At 50.7% G+C, this 16,313-nt stretch overlaps 1 protein-coding gene across 2 annotated transcripts; it reads right to left on the reverse strand.

The window, feature by feature from the left end:
* Window positions 1-593: 593 nt before the first annotated feature.
* LOC146393061 (AP-2 complex subunit alpha-2) lies at window positions 594-15,758 on the reverse strand. Of its 2 annotated transcripts, XM_084925692.1 has the most exons (22): window positions 15,419-15,758; window positions 13,551-13,619; window positions 12,792-12,934; window positions 11,500-11,693; window positions 10,416-10,545; window positions 10,179-10,280; window positions 9,989-10,097; window positions 9,720-9,870; window positions 8,875-9,043; window positions 8,589-8,726; window positions 8,324-8,506; window positions 7,675-7,772; window positions 7,183-7,414; window positions 6,923-7,087; window positions 6,412-6,548; window positions 5,613-5,695; window positions 5,384-5,474; window positions 3,914-4,036; window positions 3,457-3,573; window positions 3,140-3,209; window positions 2,496-2,630; window positions 594-2,422 (listed from the first exon to the last, which is right to left on the reverse strand). In XM_084925692.1, exons 1-22 carry the CDS (start codon window positions 15,483-15,485, stop codon window positions 2,345-2,347), a joined length of 2,784 nt encoding a protein of 927 aa, XP_084781818.1. In that variant the 5' UTR covers window positions 15,486-15,758; the 3' UTR covers window positions 594-2,344. The 2 variants fall into 2 exon arrangements, with proteins under 2 accessions (XP_084781818.1, XP_084781826.1); XM_084925700.1 differs by lacking the exon at window positions 13,551-13,619 and having other exon boundaries at window positions 15,419-15,757.
* Between the last annotated feature and the right edge of the window lie 555 nt (window positions 15,759-16,313).

Consider the following 16,313-nt stretch of genomic DNA (forward strand, 5'->3'; position numbering starts at 1 on the left):
AGCACCTTGAGGCGACTGTTGTGATTTGTCTCTGTCATCCAGACTAAATCTAATATTGTTGGTATGCAGGTACCTTATGAAAACTGTGTTATAAGTGTATAACCTAACAGCATTACGTTTAACTCAAAGGAGGAAGGAGGATGGCGTTCCTGTCGTGGAGAAAAATGTATTTGCTGTCAACAGAAGTTACTGTTTGAAGTCCTAAACCATGTATTGCACGGCTGGTTTCATATAAATCATTGTGTAAAGACATGTTGTGGTTTAAGAAAAACTAACAAAAATGTTTAAAACATGCTTTATTTTCACATTATTGAGAAACTCTACACATCATTCACTATTCGTCTGTTGTTTTGTGAAGTTTTTTATTAGCGTAGAATTTAAGAAAGAAAATTCATTTTCATGGTAAGAAAAATAAATCAGATATTCATGTACAAATCTGAGGAAATTATATGAGTGCTGCGAAGTTTTAGCTTCATTTCTAAAAACACTTTTGAAGGTTTGAAAACATTTTATTATTTTTATTTAAAGTGAAGCGAGATCGAGTTACCAGGAGGCTTTTTTTCCCTTTTTGAATAAAAACAGCAGATTTCAGGTTATTAGTTTGTAAAATATGTTTATTTGTAAAAACACATTTGGATGTTGAAATGACATCACAGTGACATCAGCAGCCGTTTCTTCTGCTTCGATGGCGTGCGATCCTTCAGCGAGGCACACGTGACTGAGCGCGAGCGTCCGTCAGGAGCGACGACGGATTTTAAAGACGTAAAGTTCAGGAAACGTGACGAGCGGCTGCTTCGGCCTGAGCCGCCACACGGAGCTTCAACGGGTCGCAAAACTTCATCTCCAGATTAGCTTCAGGACAGAAACAGAGGACGTCCAGCTACGACGGCGAGAGCTCGAAACCACAACGTGAGGTCAGACCTTAAAGTTTCCTCGCTCTGAGGTGAAGCCGTGACGACTGAGCCCGTGGCATTCACTTCTCTATGGGCAGTAACGAGGAAGAACCCTGAGAGCTTCCTGCTGGGCCGACCAACGCTCAGACATCGTTTCATCGCCTCCTAAAAGCTCAAACTCACGTGTGCCAAACTGCAGCCCTCAAACCAGCCGGGAGAGGCCAGGCTTCACCTGCTGGCTCAACAAGCTGCTTCCTGCTGCGTACAGGATGTTCCTCCAACATCTCTAATGTTTAGCACAAAGGCTGATGTGTCAGCAGAGACAAAGCTGAGCTTCAGTAATCAGAGTACCGCTCACTGTGTGCTGACAGCAGGGGGCGAGCTGCGGGGTCAGCAGCTGATGAAGGCACAGGTGTAAGAGGCTGAACAGAGTTCACCTTGAAGGCACTACAGCTGAGGCGTCTGACGGTCTCCTTTAAAACGATGGAGACTTTTTCGTTAACCTGAAGCCGAAACGGTGACGGCGCCGCGTGAGGCATAAACGGCGTTTTTTTTCTGTGAGGCTGAAGCCCACGCGTGGACGCTCGCTCTGTACTCGTCACGTGTGCCGTCGCAGATCAGGATGAGGACACGTCACACAAACGCAGGAGATTCAGCAAACATCAGCGACAGAAATGTGAAGAGTGCAGCGGTGCTTTAAGGCAAACGTAGTGTGTGAGGCAGTGATTGAGGCTCTTTGTAAGGCCTTTATGTTCTCAGTAACAAACGTTCACAGACTCGACCGTCTGGAGGTAAGAACGAGGCGAGGTCAAAGGCCACCTTTAACTCATGACTTTTAGGCCGCGTCCCCTTCAAACCTACAAAGACGTCTCCTTGTTCACCTCTGCACCGGCTGCAGATTCCTAGATCGCTCCCTGGAAGTCCCGCTCCAAACGGGAAGCTTGGATCCGTGGCTGGAGGAGCAGCATTCCCGTTTGGTGTCTGAAATCGAGCCAACCGGTTCAGAGGTGCACAAGAAGAACAGACGCGCTCCTACGACCTCATGACCTCCAGCACAATAAGAAGATCCTAGCTAGTGTTCTACGAGGACTTTTTGTCTTTGCTGAATTATCGTGTAAAATTTATGTGCAAAAGCAGAACCGGCCCAAGCAAGTCGTTGTTACACCAAAGACAGAAAAGCTGCGGCTTTTCCTCCCGAGGTAAACGACGCCGACCTCTGATCGAGCGATTCTGGTTTGAAGGCGTGCGATTGGTGGGATTGTTCTCTAAAGGGAAAGACTCCGGCGGCAGAGTCAGGACCTGCAGCGAGGCGCTCACAGTGAGGGACGATTAAAGCAGTGTGATTAGTAAAGCTGTGTGCAAAAATACATTTGGATTCATTCAGATGTAAAGCAAGAAAAATAAAAAAGACTTTACACTGTACAGGAGCTGAGGTGTGAGAGGCGGCGAGTCTAAAACTGCTCTGAGAGCAGCTCGCAGAGTCTCTGAGACACCGAGTCCCTGCTGGTCCGGAGCGTGAGGCGGTACATCTGCACAGGAAGCACTCAGAGTTACACACAGGTGAGGGTTGCACACAGAGAGTGTGTGTGTGTGTGTGTTTACCTGAGCCTGCATGTTGGGCTCCAGTCTGAGCAGGCAGCCCACCTGAGTGGTCTTCGTGTGAACGACTCCCGCTCCGACAAAGTTCGCAGGATTGGGATCGACGCCGTCCAGCAGAGCGACGCCGAAACCTAAAATCTGGAGAAAAATACATTTTCATATTCACACCGTGGGAATAAACGTGGACGCTTCGGTCAGCGTCTCTGCACGCCCGCGAGTCTCGCGGTCGGCACGCCGCAGCCTCACTCTGCTGTGCCGACCTCGAGTGAACTCAACTTTGATGTTTGTGCAGCAAATTCCTGATCACGTTTGTCTGATCTCCACAGGCTGAAGAGCGTATGCTGTAATCTGATTACTGCTATAATACAGCTATATTACTGTGTAACTCTGTGGCTCATCTGCATGACTCAGGTGGCTCACACCTGAACCGAGGGTCAGAGGAGGAGTTTATCCTCATCAAAACTCCAGCGTGTAACATCTGACCACTAGGTGTCAGTAGACTTCAGACACCTGAGCACAAACAGCTCGTTATCTTACGGCACCTGACGACATGCAGCAGCCTGAGGGGGCGGCTGCTGTGATTCTAGCTGCGGAAAGAAAACTGAACAGAAACTTGTTTACAGCCAAAGTGATTTGTGTTTTTTTACCTTGGCCTTGGCGACCTCGGTGTCCATCGGGTGTTTGGCTTTGAAGATTTTCTGGACCTCCTGCTGAGGACTGCGGACAAACAGAAGAAAACTTCAGGAAACGAGTCCTCGATTACTACGTGACCCGTTTGAACCCCGACCCGTTATCCAATCCTGAAAGCTCCTCACAGAAACACACTCGAGCTCTCTCAGATCGATCAGACGTAAAACAGAACAAATGTTTGGTGTCAGCGCTCGAATTCAGAGGCTGAAGTGTTTTCAGTCACAGCAGCGATCGACCATCGATCGGCGTATTGATCAGTGAAAGCTGCGCTTACGCTCCGAGCTGCTTCCAGCGCTGGAAGAAGTCCTGCGACATCATCTCTGTGGGCTGGAAGAACTTGTTGAGCATCACGGGGAGCTTCACAGCGATGTTCTGCAGGGCCCCACCATACCTGAACGCGAGCACACACGCACACACACGCAGTCAGAAGTGAGCACACAAACACACACGTGTGTATTTATATCCTTGTGGGGACATCTCATTGACATAATGCTTTCCCTAGCCCCCACCCTACCCATCAAAAATGAATGCCTGACCCTGACCCTAAACAGAACCTAACTGTGACCCTGACACTAAAACCACATTTTGAGTCTCAAAAATGCCTTCAAACTCCTGGGACCCGGATTTTGGTCTCCACGAGGGCTGTTTGTCCCCACAAGTATAGTAAACTACCAATTTTTGGTCCCCATGAAGATGTTAATACCTGTGCACGCACGCACACAGACACACACCTGAACTGGATGTTGAGCACCGGCGCGTCGCTGAAGTCTGACACACACTCGATGTTCAGGATCTGCTGCATCTGAGCTCCGCCCTCTATCACGGGGTCGACCGCCTTCGAGTGAACGTTCAGCTGTGGACGCGACCGTTAAGGACTTTACTGAAGGTCACAGAGGTCCACGTCATCAGAGACACAAACTCCTCTGAGTGAGCCTTCCTGATACTCACGGGGTTATTCTCCGACTACTGAGTGTACTACTGAGTGCACTACTGAGTGTACTACTGTGTGCACTACTGAGTGCACTACTGAGTGCACTACTGAGTGCACTACTGAGTGTACTACTGAGTGCACTACTGTGTGCACACAGTAGTACACTCAGTAGTGCACTACTGAGTGCACTACTGAGTGCACTACTGTGTGCACACAGTAGTACACTCAGTAGTGCACTACTGAGTGTACTACTGTGTGCACTACTGAGTGCACTACTGAGTGCACTACTGAGTGTACTACTGAGTGCACTACTGAGTGTACTACTGAGTGCACTACTGAGTGCACTACTGAGTGCACTACTGAGTGTACTACTGAGTGCACTACTGAGTGTACTACTGTGTGCACACAGTAGTACACTCAGTAGTGCACTACTGTGTGCACACAGTAGTACACTCAGTAGTGCACTACTGAGTGTACTACTGTGTGCACTACTGTGTGCACACAGTAGTACACTCAGTAGTGTACTACTGTGTGCACACGTCTGTGACCAAACTCAAACTTGCAGCTGGATTTTATTCTTTTTAAACGCAGGACGTTAACAGTTCAGGCCCCCGACACAAACGCTAACACCAAAGATTTAACGTGCGAGCGCGTGACGTCCAACTCGTCTGCTCTGGTGTTTCAGTCTGCTCCACTCAGAGGTCAGCTTCATGCTTTTGTAATTATTAACCTGCTCCCTGTTACTCTCGGCCGTGATGATGTGAGTGCACAGACACACAGTACAAACAGAGGACTGGTAGTAAACATGCATCAGCTTCCACAGCTGATGGAACAGGAAGTTCAGCGGGTATCTCACAGTCAGTTTCACCCACCGGGACGTCTTTGATCGCTCTGGAGATATTGTGATGTCACAGCATTTGAAATGTGCTCTGATTGGATTTTCCTGCACTTTGGTAGCCGACGTTTGTTTTTCTGAACTTGTTTCAGGGGGGGCGCGGTCGTCACAGGACACCACGCCCACAGACACAGAGATGCTAAAGAATCGGATGCATTTCTGTAGAAAACAGAATATAAATATTTAAAGAGGGTCTCGTCGCCTCTGCTCGGCTGTACTCGCCACCGGGGTCATGATGTTAAAGTTTCCCAACCCTCTCCAGCGCCGCCTCGGCCCCCGAGTGGTTTTCTGGGTCGTGCAGAGCTGAAGTGGGAGCTCCTCGTGCTCCGGTTCGCTGTGCTGAAGCAGAATTACGAGGTTTGTCATGAAAGGATATGAGACTTGAGCGCGTCGCTGCTGCTCACTGAGGAGGAGAAGCTGAGGAACTGGGTGGACGTCTTGTTTCCGTAGAACACGTACATGCGACCTGCGAGGGTGACCGTCAAAGTCAGGCAGCAATAATAACAAAGCTTCACAGAAAAAACAAAGATAACGAGATTTTAGTCTGAGTCTGGCAGGAGGAGGTTGTGCTTTTTACACCTCGATTTAACGAGCGGCTGCTCACCGAGGTTCTGCCGGTACTCAGACTTCAGCCCGATCTGTAACAGCTGGTTCTCGTAGATCACGCCGTTGTTCTTACAAACAAACCTGGAAGAAGGAAAACGTGACGACAGTTACACAAAGGAAACGTCTGTGTGAAGAAGAGACATCATCGTGAGGCAGAGCACGGCGGTAAAGCTCGGCCACGCCCACAGCTCAGAGTTTAGCGATCTGTTCATTCACTTCATCTTGTGCAGATCTCAGAGCGGCCACTGGAATGACTCGCATCACTAACAACGAGGAACGACGGCGTACAGAGGTAAACACGGCATTCGGTGATGTCAGAGGCTAACCTCCTGTCAGGCACTGCAAAGAAACCTGCGGCAGTTTGAATGTTGAGAGTTTCACACCGTCTGGTTCAAGGTGTGCAAACAGCAGGCGTGACACAGCTTCACACACACAGCCGAGGTCACGTGCAACCTGCCTGCTTCACACAACACTCACAACACGACACTTTTATGTCACGTTACACGGGCATCCTCGTGGACGACTCTGCAGCGCTGTGAGAGCGGCGTGAGCACCTCCATCGACACACGGTCACCCTGAGGTCACACGGTAAACCCAAGAGCTCAGTCTCGGTCTCTACAGGCCTCAGTTAGCATGAGAAAGGTCAAAGTTCATGGCTGTTTGCAAAGCTGCAGCAGTGGTCAGCCTTCAGACAGCTGTGCATGAACCAACGCTGCAAACCTGAACGAGCTGCAGCATCGCTGAGGCGAGACAGACTCACAGAGACATCAGTGCAGGTCACTGCAGCTGAACCTCACCTGGGGAAGTTCTCCTCCGATACCTCTGTGCCTGCAGGGGGGGCGGAGCTCTCGGAAAACACGTCGATGAGCAGATTGGCTCCTGATGAGGGGGCGGAGTTTAGATTCAGGACATCCGTAAAAGAGTGGGTGGAGCTCTGGAAGACAGATACCAGCAAACAAAGTGAGAACAGGTGGAGGTGTGAACTACACCCTCCTGCCAGGATTGAATCTGCTTTCACCAATGAATCGATTCACAGCTGATCGAGCAGCGCGCTCATCAGTGCAGCTACTGTTTACCAAGTCAGGCTGACAGCACCATGTTCCTATCAGAGGAGGAGGGGCGGGGCCTGTCAGTAGGGAGAAGGTCATCCAACAGTGAAGAAGAAGATGGACAGAGAGTTTGAAGATGAAGGACGAGCTGCTAAAGGCAGCCTGTGCACGCAGACTGGAATAGCGACCTGCTGCAGGCTTTTAAACAGGTATGGGCAGATTTCACAGCAGCCAATCACAGCTCTGCATCTGTGGTTACCTTGTTCGTGGTGTCGCTGTTCTCGCTGTGCTCCGTGCTGCCGTTGACACTGCGGCGACTATCGTCCATGTCTGGCAGTTTTCCGGGTCCTTTCTTCTTCTTCAGCTTGGCCAGAATGGAAGACTCCCTCTCCGGGAACGGCGGCATTTCCTCCAGGACGGTGGCCTGTGCAGAGAAACAGGAAGTCAGTTAGCATCAGTGCTAGTTCACGGCAGATGTCGCCACGTCGGCGGGTCTTATAGCTGCGGGGGTTAACGCACCAGGATGTCGGTGCTGGCGATGCAGCTGAGCCTCAGGTACTCGACGGCTCTCTGCTGAAGCTCCACGTCTGCGTTGCGCAGCTGGCTGTCGGAGCGCAGGACGTCCTGGATGGTGGCTTTCACTTCTGGAAACAAGTTGATGAACTTGATGTACGCCGACAGCAGCAGCGCCCGAGTCGGCACAGAGCACAGGTGGAACTTGGAGTGAAGGAGATTGAACTGGACCAGAGGGCTGAGGAAGAGGAGACAGAGTCGCGGTGAAACCTGCGAGCGGTCCCGTCAGCTTCAGCAGCGACGCATCAGCTTTACTGACAAATGACACGTTTCCTAAAGTCTGCAGGCACATTTTTCCTATTCTGTCACAAAATCGCCCAGAATGAGAGAAGAGCTCAAAAACTATTTATTATTCTTTATAATAAAAATCTCAAATAACAACGAGACCAGACAAACATCCCCTGGACTGTGATGATCAGCTGTGGGTGTGGTTTGTACCTGGAGCGCGAGTCGCCAGCAATCAGGTTACCGAACTCCCCCAGGATGTACCCGCCCACCTTCACCAGGTTCTCGTGGCAGGCGGGGGCTTGCAGCGCCTGCAGGTCAGAGAGGAAGTGACTTCATGAGACGGTAGAAGACACAAACGAACCACTCACACGGGCCGGAGACACATTCAGGATCACAGCTGCGTTTATGAAGGGTTCCTTCATCCAACCGACCAATCAAAGAGCTTTAAGCCCACTCGTTTCCTCCGTGAGGACCTCAGTGTTCAATGATCGAGCCAGTTAAACTTGTGTGTCGCACAGCCGTTTGGAGCCTTTAAAGAAACCCAAACGTCCGGACGAAATAAAACCTGATCACGTGGTCACAGACTGAAGCCACTCTGAACGCGTCTGCTGGGAAAAGAAGCGCGAGTTAAATCTGCGCCGTATCCCGACACGCTGCTCCCTGCAAATATAACTACACGTCACAGCAGTGCAGCCTGCAGCTACTGTGATTGGCCGGGTCGGTCCCCGTGCGACCACATGCCAAATACACCGCGCGTGAGCATGAAGCTGGCAGCGGCGCCGGCTCGACAAAGATTCACCGCAGAAGTCTTAAAACAGCAGTGAGCTCTGTAGCGTTCAGGGACAGCAGCGAGGCTCACCTCAAACACGGTCTTGGCGGCGTAACCTTGGACGTCGTCTCGGTTTATGACGATCTGGATGACGCGGTACCAGACCTCCTCGCTGACGTAGTCCCCAGCGATGCGGATCAGGTTCAGGATGGTGTCCACGTACCAGGTGTAGTCCACGGCGTACTTCTCCGCCAGGATGGCCACTTTGAGCACCTGAGGAAGAGAAGCCAGAGGCTGAAGACGAGCGCTCACCCGCTTAAAGCGAACGGCGAAACGTGCTGACATCACGACCCACTATCTCCTCTCTGATGGAGTAGTCGGCGGTCTCCAGGTAGCTCAGCATCTCTGCCACGATCTGCTTGGCGTTGCTGCGGTCGCACATGGCGTAGAGCAGATCCACGGCGCGTTGGCGAACACTCACATCTCTCTCCGTCTGCACGGGACACACACCAGGAAGCAAGTGTGAATTTCAAAGTAAAGGTCAGACTTATTGGCAAGAAAGATTGAACCGAACCAAACCTTTGAGTTTTGTCCAAGTTCAGGAGGAACGGACGACTGAGGTCCAGCTGAGGGAGACTCACCTTCAGAGCGTTGATCACAGTCTCCATGTGCGTCTTCACGGCCTCGTGGGAAAATTCGGAGCTGGCCAGCGTGCACATGCTCTCCAACGCCAGGTAACGGAGGTTGGTTTCTCTGTGCTGGAGGAACTGGCCCAGCTGGTTACAGGCTCGTACCAACAGGGTGGGCTCGCTGGGAGACAACGGGGGACAAGCGTGAGGCTCAGACACACGATGAGCGTGACGTCCGAGGACGGCCGGAGCTACGCGTGTCAGGAATGTGGGCCGGGCCCAGGAACCCCCTCTCTACACTGCAGCACATCTGTACAGCAGCTGCTCGCTCAGCCCTCTGACATCATCTCATGTTTGTGCTGTTTGTTTGTTTTTAATCTGATTTTATCACGTTGAGCTTTTTGCATATTTTTACTTTGTACATTTAAATTTGAACTATTTTAAAATGTTAAATATTTCAATGTTAACTTACTGAGCTCATTATATTCTGTTTTTTAACATTTAACTTAAATTAGTACTTTTAATTTATTACTTATCTTTAATTTTGACTTTGTGTTTGAGTTAAATTTGTACTTACTGAGCTCTTTGTTCTGGTTTCCATGGCAATGCCTTGCATTTTATTTGCATTTTACACACAAACCTGATTCCTGTTACATTTCATCTCTATCACAGGTGATGGGTCTGTCTCTGCGCCCTCCCTGCGACAGACTGGCGGCCAGCCCAGGTGTTCCCGCCTCTCACCCAATGACAGCTGTGCTAGGCACTGGCCCCGCCCACATGCGAAAGCAAACTGACGGATGTTTTGTTTTCTCCCCCACACTTGGGGATAAACAAAGCCCGCCTCGTGTATGACCTGCCTGTCATGGTGGATGATGAGGGCGATGGCTTCAAACAGAACGGCGTTCTTGGCGTTGGAGTGTTGGACCTTCTTGGACTTCGGAGGTTCCTGGGCTTTATTGAGGATGGTCTCTAAACACTCGGTGAGACGACTTCTCAGCGCGGCGTCCTCTGCAAAGAAAACGAGACGCTTCAAGCCCCGTCGCCACGGTTACGCCTCTCAAACCTTTACTTATTCGTGGTGGACTAACGCGTGCGCAGCAAACAGGAGCGGGCGTGTGTGCCGTACCTGGAGGAGGGTAGCACTGCAGCAGGCGCAGCAGTTTGACGGACAGCCACGGGGCAGCCACAAAGTAGTACGTGTAGTCCTGCAGGTCGATGGACGCCGACGTCACGATCTAAACAAACAGGAAGGAGATTAACGTCCCCGCTGGTTTATGATTGAGCCGAGCGACGCGGAGGGTCACACGGACACCCACCCTGCTGAGCCGGGCCACCGCCAGTGACACGGAGGTCCTAAAGTCATCCGGATTCTTCTGGGCCAGAGTGGTGATGAGGCTGGTGGCTGCCGTCACCACGCCCTGAAATAAAGAAAGGCAGAGTCAGCGTCTGACGAAGCGTTTCAGGGCGGGGTTTAAACTACGGCATCACATCGATCAGCTCGTTCTCACGATGAATATAAGTATTTAGCTCGCCACGAGGAGGCGGAGTCTCACCAGGTGCTGATCGTTCAGCAGATGGACGACCCGTGCGGTCCATTCGCCCATGGGCACGAGGTCGGGCGACGTCCTGTTGAGCCGTAACAGACACAGAGCTGCGCTCTGCTTCACGCTGTCCATCGTGTCCCTGAGAGAAGCAACGGCGACACGAGTTCACCAAACAGGAAGAAAACCAGCAGCGAGCAGCCGAGGACACGCCCACATGCTCCTCCCATTTGTAATCAGACTACATCAGATTACACAGCTTTAAACCTACAGTCTGCTCAGACTGTTCACACCAGCTCTTCCGTGTTATTTCAGTAACGCTGATGCACCACGATCGCCGTTTTCTTATCGTTCCCTCGCGAGCTTGTTCCCAGTAAAAATCTGATCCGTCGCTTCCAGTGAAGTCTGGCCCAGAAGGATGAGGTTTGCAATTTTTTTGCTGTTCTTTGATTTTTAACTGATTTCTGTTGCATCACACTGGCCCCACTTCCCTGTCAGAGTATCCCTCCTCCAATAACTAGTTCCCTGATTAAGTGTCGACTGTGGGCTGAGGCCCAAACAGAACATCAACATGTGTGTTTCAGTCTGAACATGAATCATCATCTATAACGTCGCTTTTAAGGGTTGTTTCCGGAAACGTTTACCAAAGTGCCGACGGCCCGTAACAGCCGCTCGTTTTACTGGACGGAGGTCGAGTGCTGACTCCAGCTGCGAGTGAGGAGACAGCTGTCTGTAATGACTGGAAGGATGGAGATGTGCGTGTGTGGTTATTCATCCATCCGCCTGCTCATCTGTTTCATGGCCTGTTGCCCACACGCTGGCCTGCAGTCCGTGGATCGTCACTGTGTAATGAGGTCGGCTTTATTAATGTGTAATGAGTGACGGCGCTGCGCTTCAGGCCACAGCAGTCAATCTCAGATAATGTCAGGTTGGATTTGGTGCCTTACAAACCGCTGCTGCAACAATCTACATAATTGACGTGGTATTTCTCACGAGCGCCCACAGCTGACCCTGAACCAGATTCATGACCAACACAAACAAACTGATATTAAAGGACTTTGAGCCGCTCGAAGCTAAAACGTGTTTAAGAACAAACCCGGCCACTAAGACTCTGGGAATCTCCGAGGCGAACGCCTCCGCCATCTCTCTGCTGCCCACGTTGGCGATGCAGTGCAGGGCCAGGTTCATGAAGGTGGGGTTGCGGCTGGCGAGGTCGTTTTTGATGGCGTTGTTGATGAGGCGGATCAGGTCGCTGTTGGAGTTGACCAGCACTGAGATGAAGAGGTAACCCTGAAAGGAGGAGACACGGCAAAGGTCACGTGACGGGATATTCTTTCTCTCTCTGACTCTGGAAATCTACAAACACACACAGCAGAGCCGGAGCGTCACCACCACCCACACGGAGCAGCTGGAGGCGTGGCCTCTGTTACCAAAACATCAGCTGAGCCCAGCGACTCTCGAATCGGCTGCCCTGACGGTCATCATCATTTATCAAACTCATGTTACTCTCGTGCTTAAAGTATTTTTACTGGATTACTCGTGTAACTGAACAGTCGTTGAGGCTTTGGAGGACTCCACGCCGTGCTGTGACAATGATCCGCCTCCACACGCTCACTCGTTTCCTTTAAGGAAACAAAAAACTGATCAATGAAATAAAACTGATCAGAAGCTGATTAACGACAGCTACCCCACGTCAGGGTCACAGAGCTAAAAATTTACGTTTGCAGTAAATTTACATTCTTGTAGTTTCTTCTGTCACACACACTTTAAGTGGAGTCTGGTGAGGTCCTCCACGGTGAGTTTATAGCCTATGGCGCCTGCAGCGACTCAGCAGGAAGGATGCCCGCCAACAGCTCTGAATCGCAGCACAGACCCTCAGAGACGCTCGGAGAGCTCAAGTCAAAGACAGCTAGCTCTGTCTGACCCAGAGATAGGACCACAGCGAGTGTGGGCTTTTAGAGACGGGACAGGGCGCGCTGCACTCGAGAAAACTAAAAGAGCTCTGCAGAGGAAATTAAAGCAGAGCAATGATCATTTATCTTCTCTCATGATCGCCGGAAGCCTAAAAGTCACAGCTGGAAATAAAATCTAGTCTCTCGGAGCTGAAATGATTTGAGCCGATTCACTTCGCTCTCATCCAGAACACTGTTGGTAAAGTTGTTATTACACAGTTATTACTGCCTGCTTCATTAGAGGTTAAAAAAAAAAAAACACCAGGACGCCGCGAAAGGGAAACGAGCGGCACTGCAATAAAAACCATTTGGAACAAACATAAAATGTGTTTATCAACCCAGAAGCAGAGACCACAGAGCGGCGTGAGGGGGCGGTCCTGACGCTCTCGCACGTGATAACCCTGAAACATGGCGGCCGAGCGGCTCCGACACTCACGATCTGCTTCTCCGTGTACTTGTTGGAGCTCAGGAGGTTGACGGCCTCCATGTGCCCGAAGTCGATGTCGTGGCCCAGAAGGAAGATGAAGAGCAGCTTGCAGACATACTTCTTTTTACTGTAGCCATCCAACGCCTTGTCTCCTGCATGCACACACACACACAAGCACGCACGCACACACACGCACACAAGCACGCACGCACGCACACACACACACACACACACACTTTAATGTCTATGTGATAAACAGCAGCATTTTATTCCAAACAGCTGAGGCTCGGAGGGAAAAGCAGGTGGACTTTGTCTGATTCAAATCTAGTCAAATAATCCAAACCCAGTGAGAGTGGGGAGTGGGAGGTTCAGGATCTGCAGCAGTGCAACATCAAACACACATAATCTTTATTTTTGCATGACTGGGCTTTAATTCGGTGTTTGGAAACGTCATCATCAAATAAAACTGAAGAAAGATTGTTTTACGCCAGCCTCACTACTTCATGGATAAGGAGCACAGTTGCAGAGACATGTGGACACAGTGGAAAGGCCTGAATGCCGGGTGGAGAGGAGGCGCTATGTGGACACTCCCTGCCTGCATATCGCCTCCTCTCTGCAGCAGACTAATTATAGGCAGCGAGGAACAGGTGGCAACAGGAGAAACAGCAGCAACCAGAGAGAGTCAGTGAGGTTTCACAGGGCAACACAAAGCAGTCGGGACAGGAAGCACGTCAGGTGACTCGGCGAGCTCGTTTCTCCATCACCTACCTTTAAATTTGGAGCGGATGTTTGCCAGCTCCTTGTTTATCCTCTTTATCTCGGCCTCTTTACTTTTACCTGCAGACAGATCAGCGTTACTCAGCATGCACAGAGCTGCGATCACTCATGAATACAACATCCTGCCTTTTTTAAAGGACCCGCCCCCGCTGAGGAACGTGGCGTCCGGGTTTAATCGCACACTACAACATAAGAGCTTCCTGATAAAGCAGTGACATATCTTTAGTTTATTATCTCCAGAAGCAGGAACCTCAGGCCGCCTGTTTTTGAAGCGTAGACCTGATGACGCTGCAGGATCACACAGAGCTAATCCTCCCTGCTTCCTGCTCCTTTCTCGCTCTGTTGTGACCAAAACCTCCAAATCGAACATCACGGTTTGTTCAGTAAGCCCCGAAACCAGCGGCTGAGACCATAAACCATCATTACAGTGTTTACTGAGCTCAGATCAGCTGAGCTGGAGCCTCTTTTTCTCACAGACTTCCATCCAATCAGACTTCTCTCTGCAACTGCAGGAGTCGCCCCCTGCTGGATGGTTTAAGACACTTCTGTGTCAGATTTACCTTTCAGCTAAATCCATCTTGATGTACAGTCTGATTGTGACAGTAGGAACATTTTTCATGTGCTTTGTTGTGAAGAACGTGATTTATAACCTGATGAGCGTTCGCCAACATCTCACATTGACCGGATAATAAGAGGTGAAGGGAGCAGAGTGGATGTGGGAGCACTCACTGACAATCTGTGCGAACACAGAGGGCCTGAATCAGCTGCACTATCAAATACAGGAGGCTTATTTTGAACTGTGAATCACAGTAAGCTGCTGTGGTGGATTCAGAATAAGTCACCCTGAAACGCCAGCATGAACAAAACCAGCAGAGCAGCAGCAGCCGGACGCTGCAGAATAAAATCAGTCAGGACGGTTTGTGTCGGGGCAGCAACAGGAAGCCCTGAGGCCCAGAACACTAACGTGCAGTTCTGCAACACCGTCACCTACAACAGCGGTTTTATTTATACAGCACCACCTCACAACAACATAAGGACCACATGGGTGAAAGTCACCTGACTTTAGTGTTTCAGGGTCAAGGTCAGGGGTCAGAGTTGTCACAGACGGCAGCGCAGACTCACGTCACTGAGTGTAAGGATGCTGAAAGAGGCCAAAAACCACTGGACTGGTCATCATGCAGGTACCGCAGAGCCGTACCGTCACACAGCAGCTGGTTCAGTTACTGTAGCTGTAACTGTAACTCGTTCCCACGATCAGCAAACAGAAACACGGGAACTGTCTACCTGCCTCCGTCTCACCTTTCCTGTGTACCTGCCCACTAACACGGACACACTCTCATTTCAAGCTTTTATTTAACCCGCTGCTGGTTTTCTCTAAACCCCCTGGAGAGCAGCACCGCCTCCTCTCGCTCTTTCGCGAGTACTCAGATTACCGTTTTGCGTTACTTTTTGCGATTAACGTTAATTCCAGCTAACGCCAACTGAGGCGGTGGACCGGAGATTTTACACACCGACTTTTACGACCTGCTAAGGCGGCACTGAGCCGCTCATGTTGGCCTGATAAAGCAGCTCACGCAGTTAAAAAGTGACGGTTTGTTTATCTCCCCACGGCGGCCCACGCCCTTTGACACGGTGACGTTAGCAGCTCCGAGCTAGCAGCTAGCGATGATTAGCCGGGGAGGCTTGAGCGCTGGGCGGGAGTTTATCCCACTTTAACGGGGTAAATGTGTCCAGAACGAGGGCGGCAGGGGCGGGAAACTGACCCCGGGCTCGAAGTCCCCACCCGGGCGTGTTCCCTGAGGTCCCCGCGGTACAGAGGCTAGCCGTGCCTAGCTGCGGGGTGAAGGAGACAAACTCACAGTTCCTGATGTCGGAGATGAACACGGCCAGTCCGCGCATCCCGTCCCCTTTAGACACCGCCGGCATCCTCTCCGCTGCTGGGGGGCTTCAGCTGACCCGGACAACCCGCTGCTCGAACTCTGAACTCTGTCTGTGGAACCGCCGCTGCGAGCACCAGGAGCCCCGACATATGACCGAGACAGGAACCAGACGGGCCGCGTCCCCTTCAGCGCGGAAACGCCCTGTTCCAGCCTCCTAAGGCGGGCCGCGTCCCAAACATGTTCGCTTTACCCACTCAACTGAGTGAACGCACCCGGCCCAGTCCTCACCTTTCGGCAGCCCAGAACATCTGGAGCATGAGCACCGAGGACGGGAGAGCTCCCAGATGTTTGGGAGACTATTCGAGTCATGCTGCCGTCTTCACACTCAGAATCTTTTTTATTAAAACTTTTATTCATTTTTTCAGTTTACACATTTGATATGTTGTGACTTGCATTCTGTTTTTATGTACTTTTATAAACGCCCCAACTTTTTTGTAATTGACATTATGACATCAAGACAAACAGCTGGGTTATAAGGCGGAGATTCATCTTTTGATGAATTTCTGAAGGCCCTGTGACAGACTGGCGACCCGTCCTGGATGTACCAGGCCTCCCGCCCTGTGGTAGCTGGGATAGGCTCCAGCGCCCACACGGATAAGTGGAAGAGAAATGATGGATGAATTTCTGAAATTTGAAAAGCATATCGATGAATTAATGAAGACACTGTCTAAATAATTGGCTCATTTTTCAAACTGAGAGACTTCCTTCTGTCTGAAGCTCTTCTTCTACATGTCTCTATTTGAGCCTCAGTTAAACTGCAGTAATGTCTATGGTGGAACATGTGTCTTAGTTATGTGGAGTAATTACAGACTTT

Source organism: Perissodus microlepis, chromosome 1, assembly GCF_051167445.1.
Source record: "Perissodus microlepis isolate ML-2025 ecotype Zambia chromosome 1, ASM5116744v1, whole genome shotgun sequence".
In the NCBI taxonomy this organism is placed as follows: domain Eukaryota; kingdom Metazoa; phylum Chordata; class Actinopteri; order Cichliformes; family Cichlidae; genus Perissodus; species Perissodus microlepis.

Bases quoted from the DNA above. Each gene is read 5' to 3' on its own strand.
- LOC146393061 (XM_084925692.1), bottom strand. From the start codon at position 15,485: ATGCCGGCGGTGTCTAAAGGGGACGGGATGCGCGGACTGGCCGTGTTC. The intron at 13,620-15,418 runs GTGAGTTTGTCT...ATCTGTCTGCAG, and splicing joins CATCTCCGACATCAGGAACT to GTAAAAGTAAAGAGGCCGAG. The intron at 2,631-3,139 runs GTAAAAAAACAC...ATTTTTCTCCAG, and splicing joins CCGAGGTCGCCAAGGCCAAG to ATTTTAGGTTTCGGCGTCGC.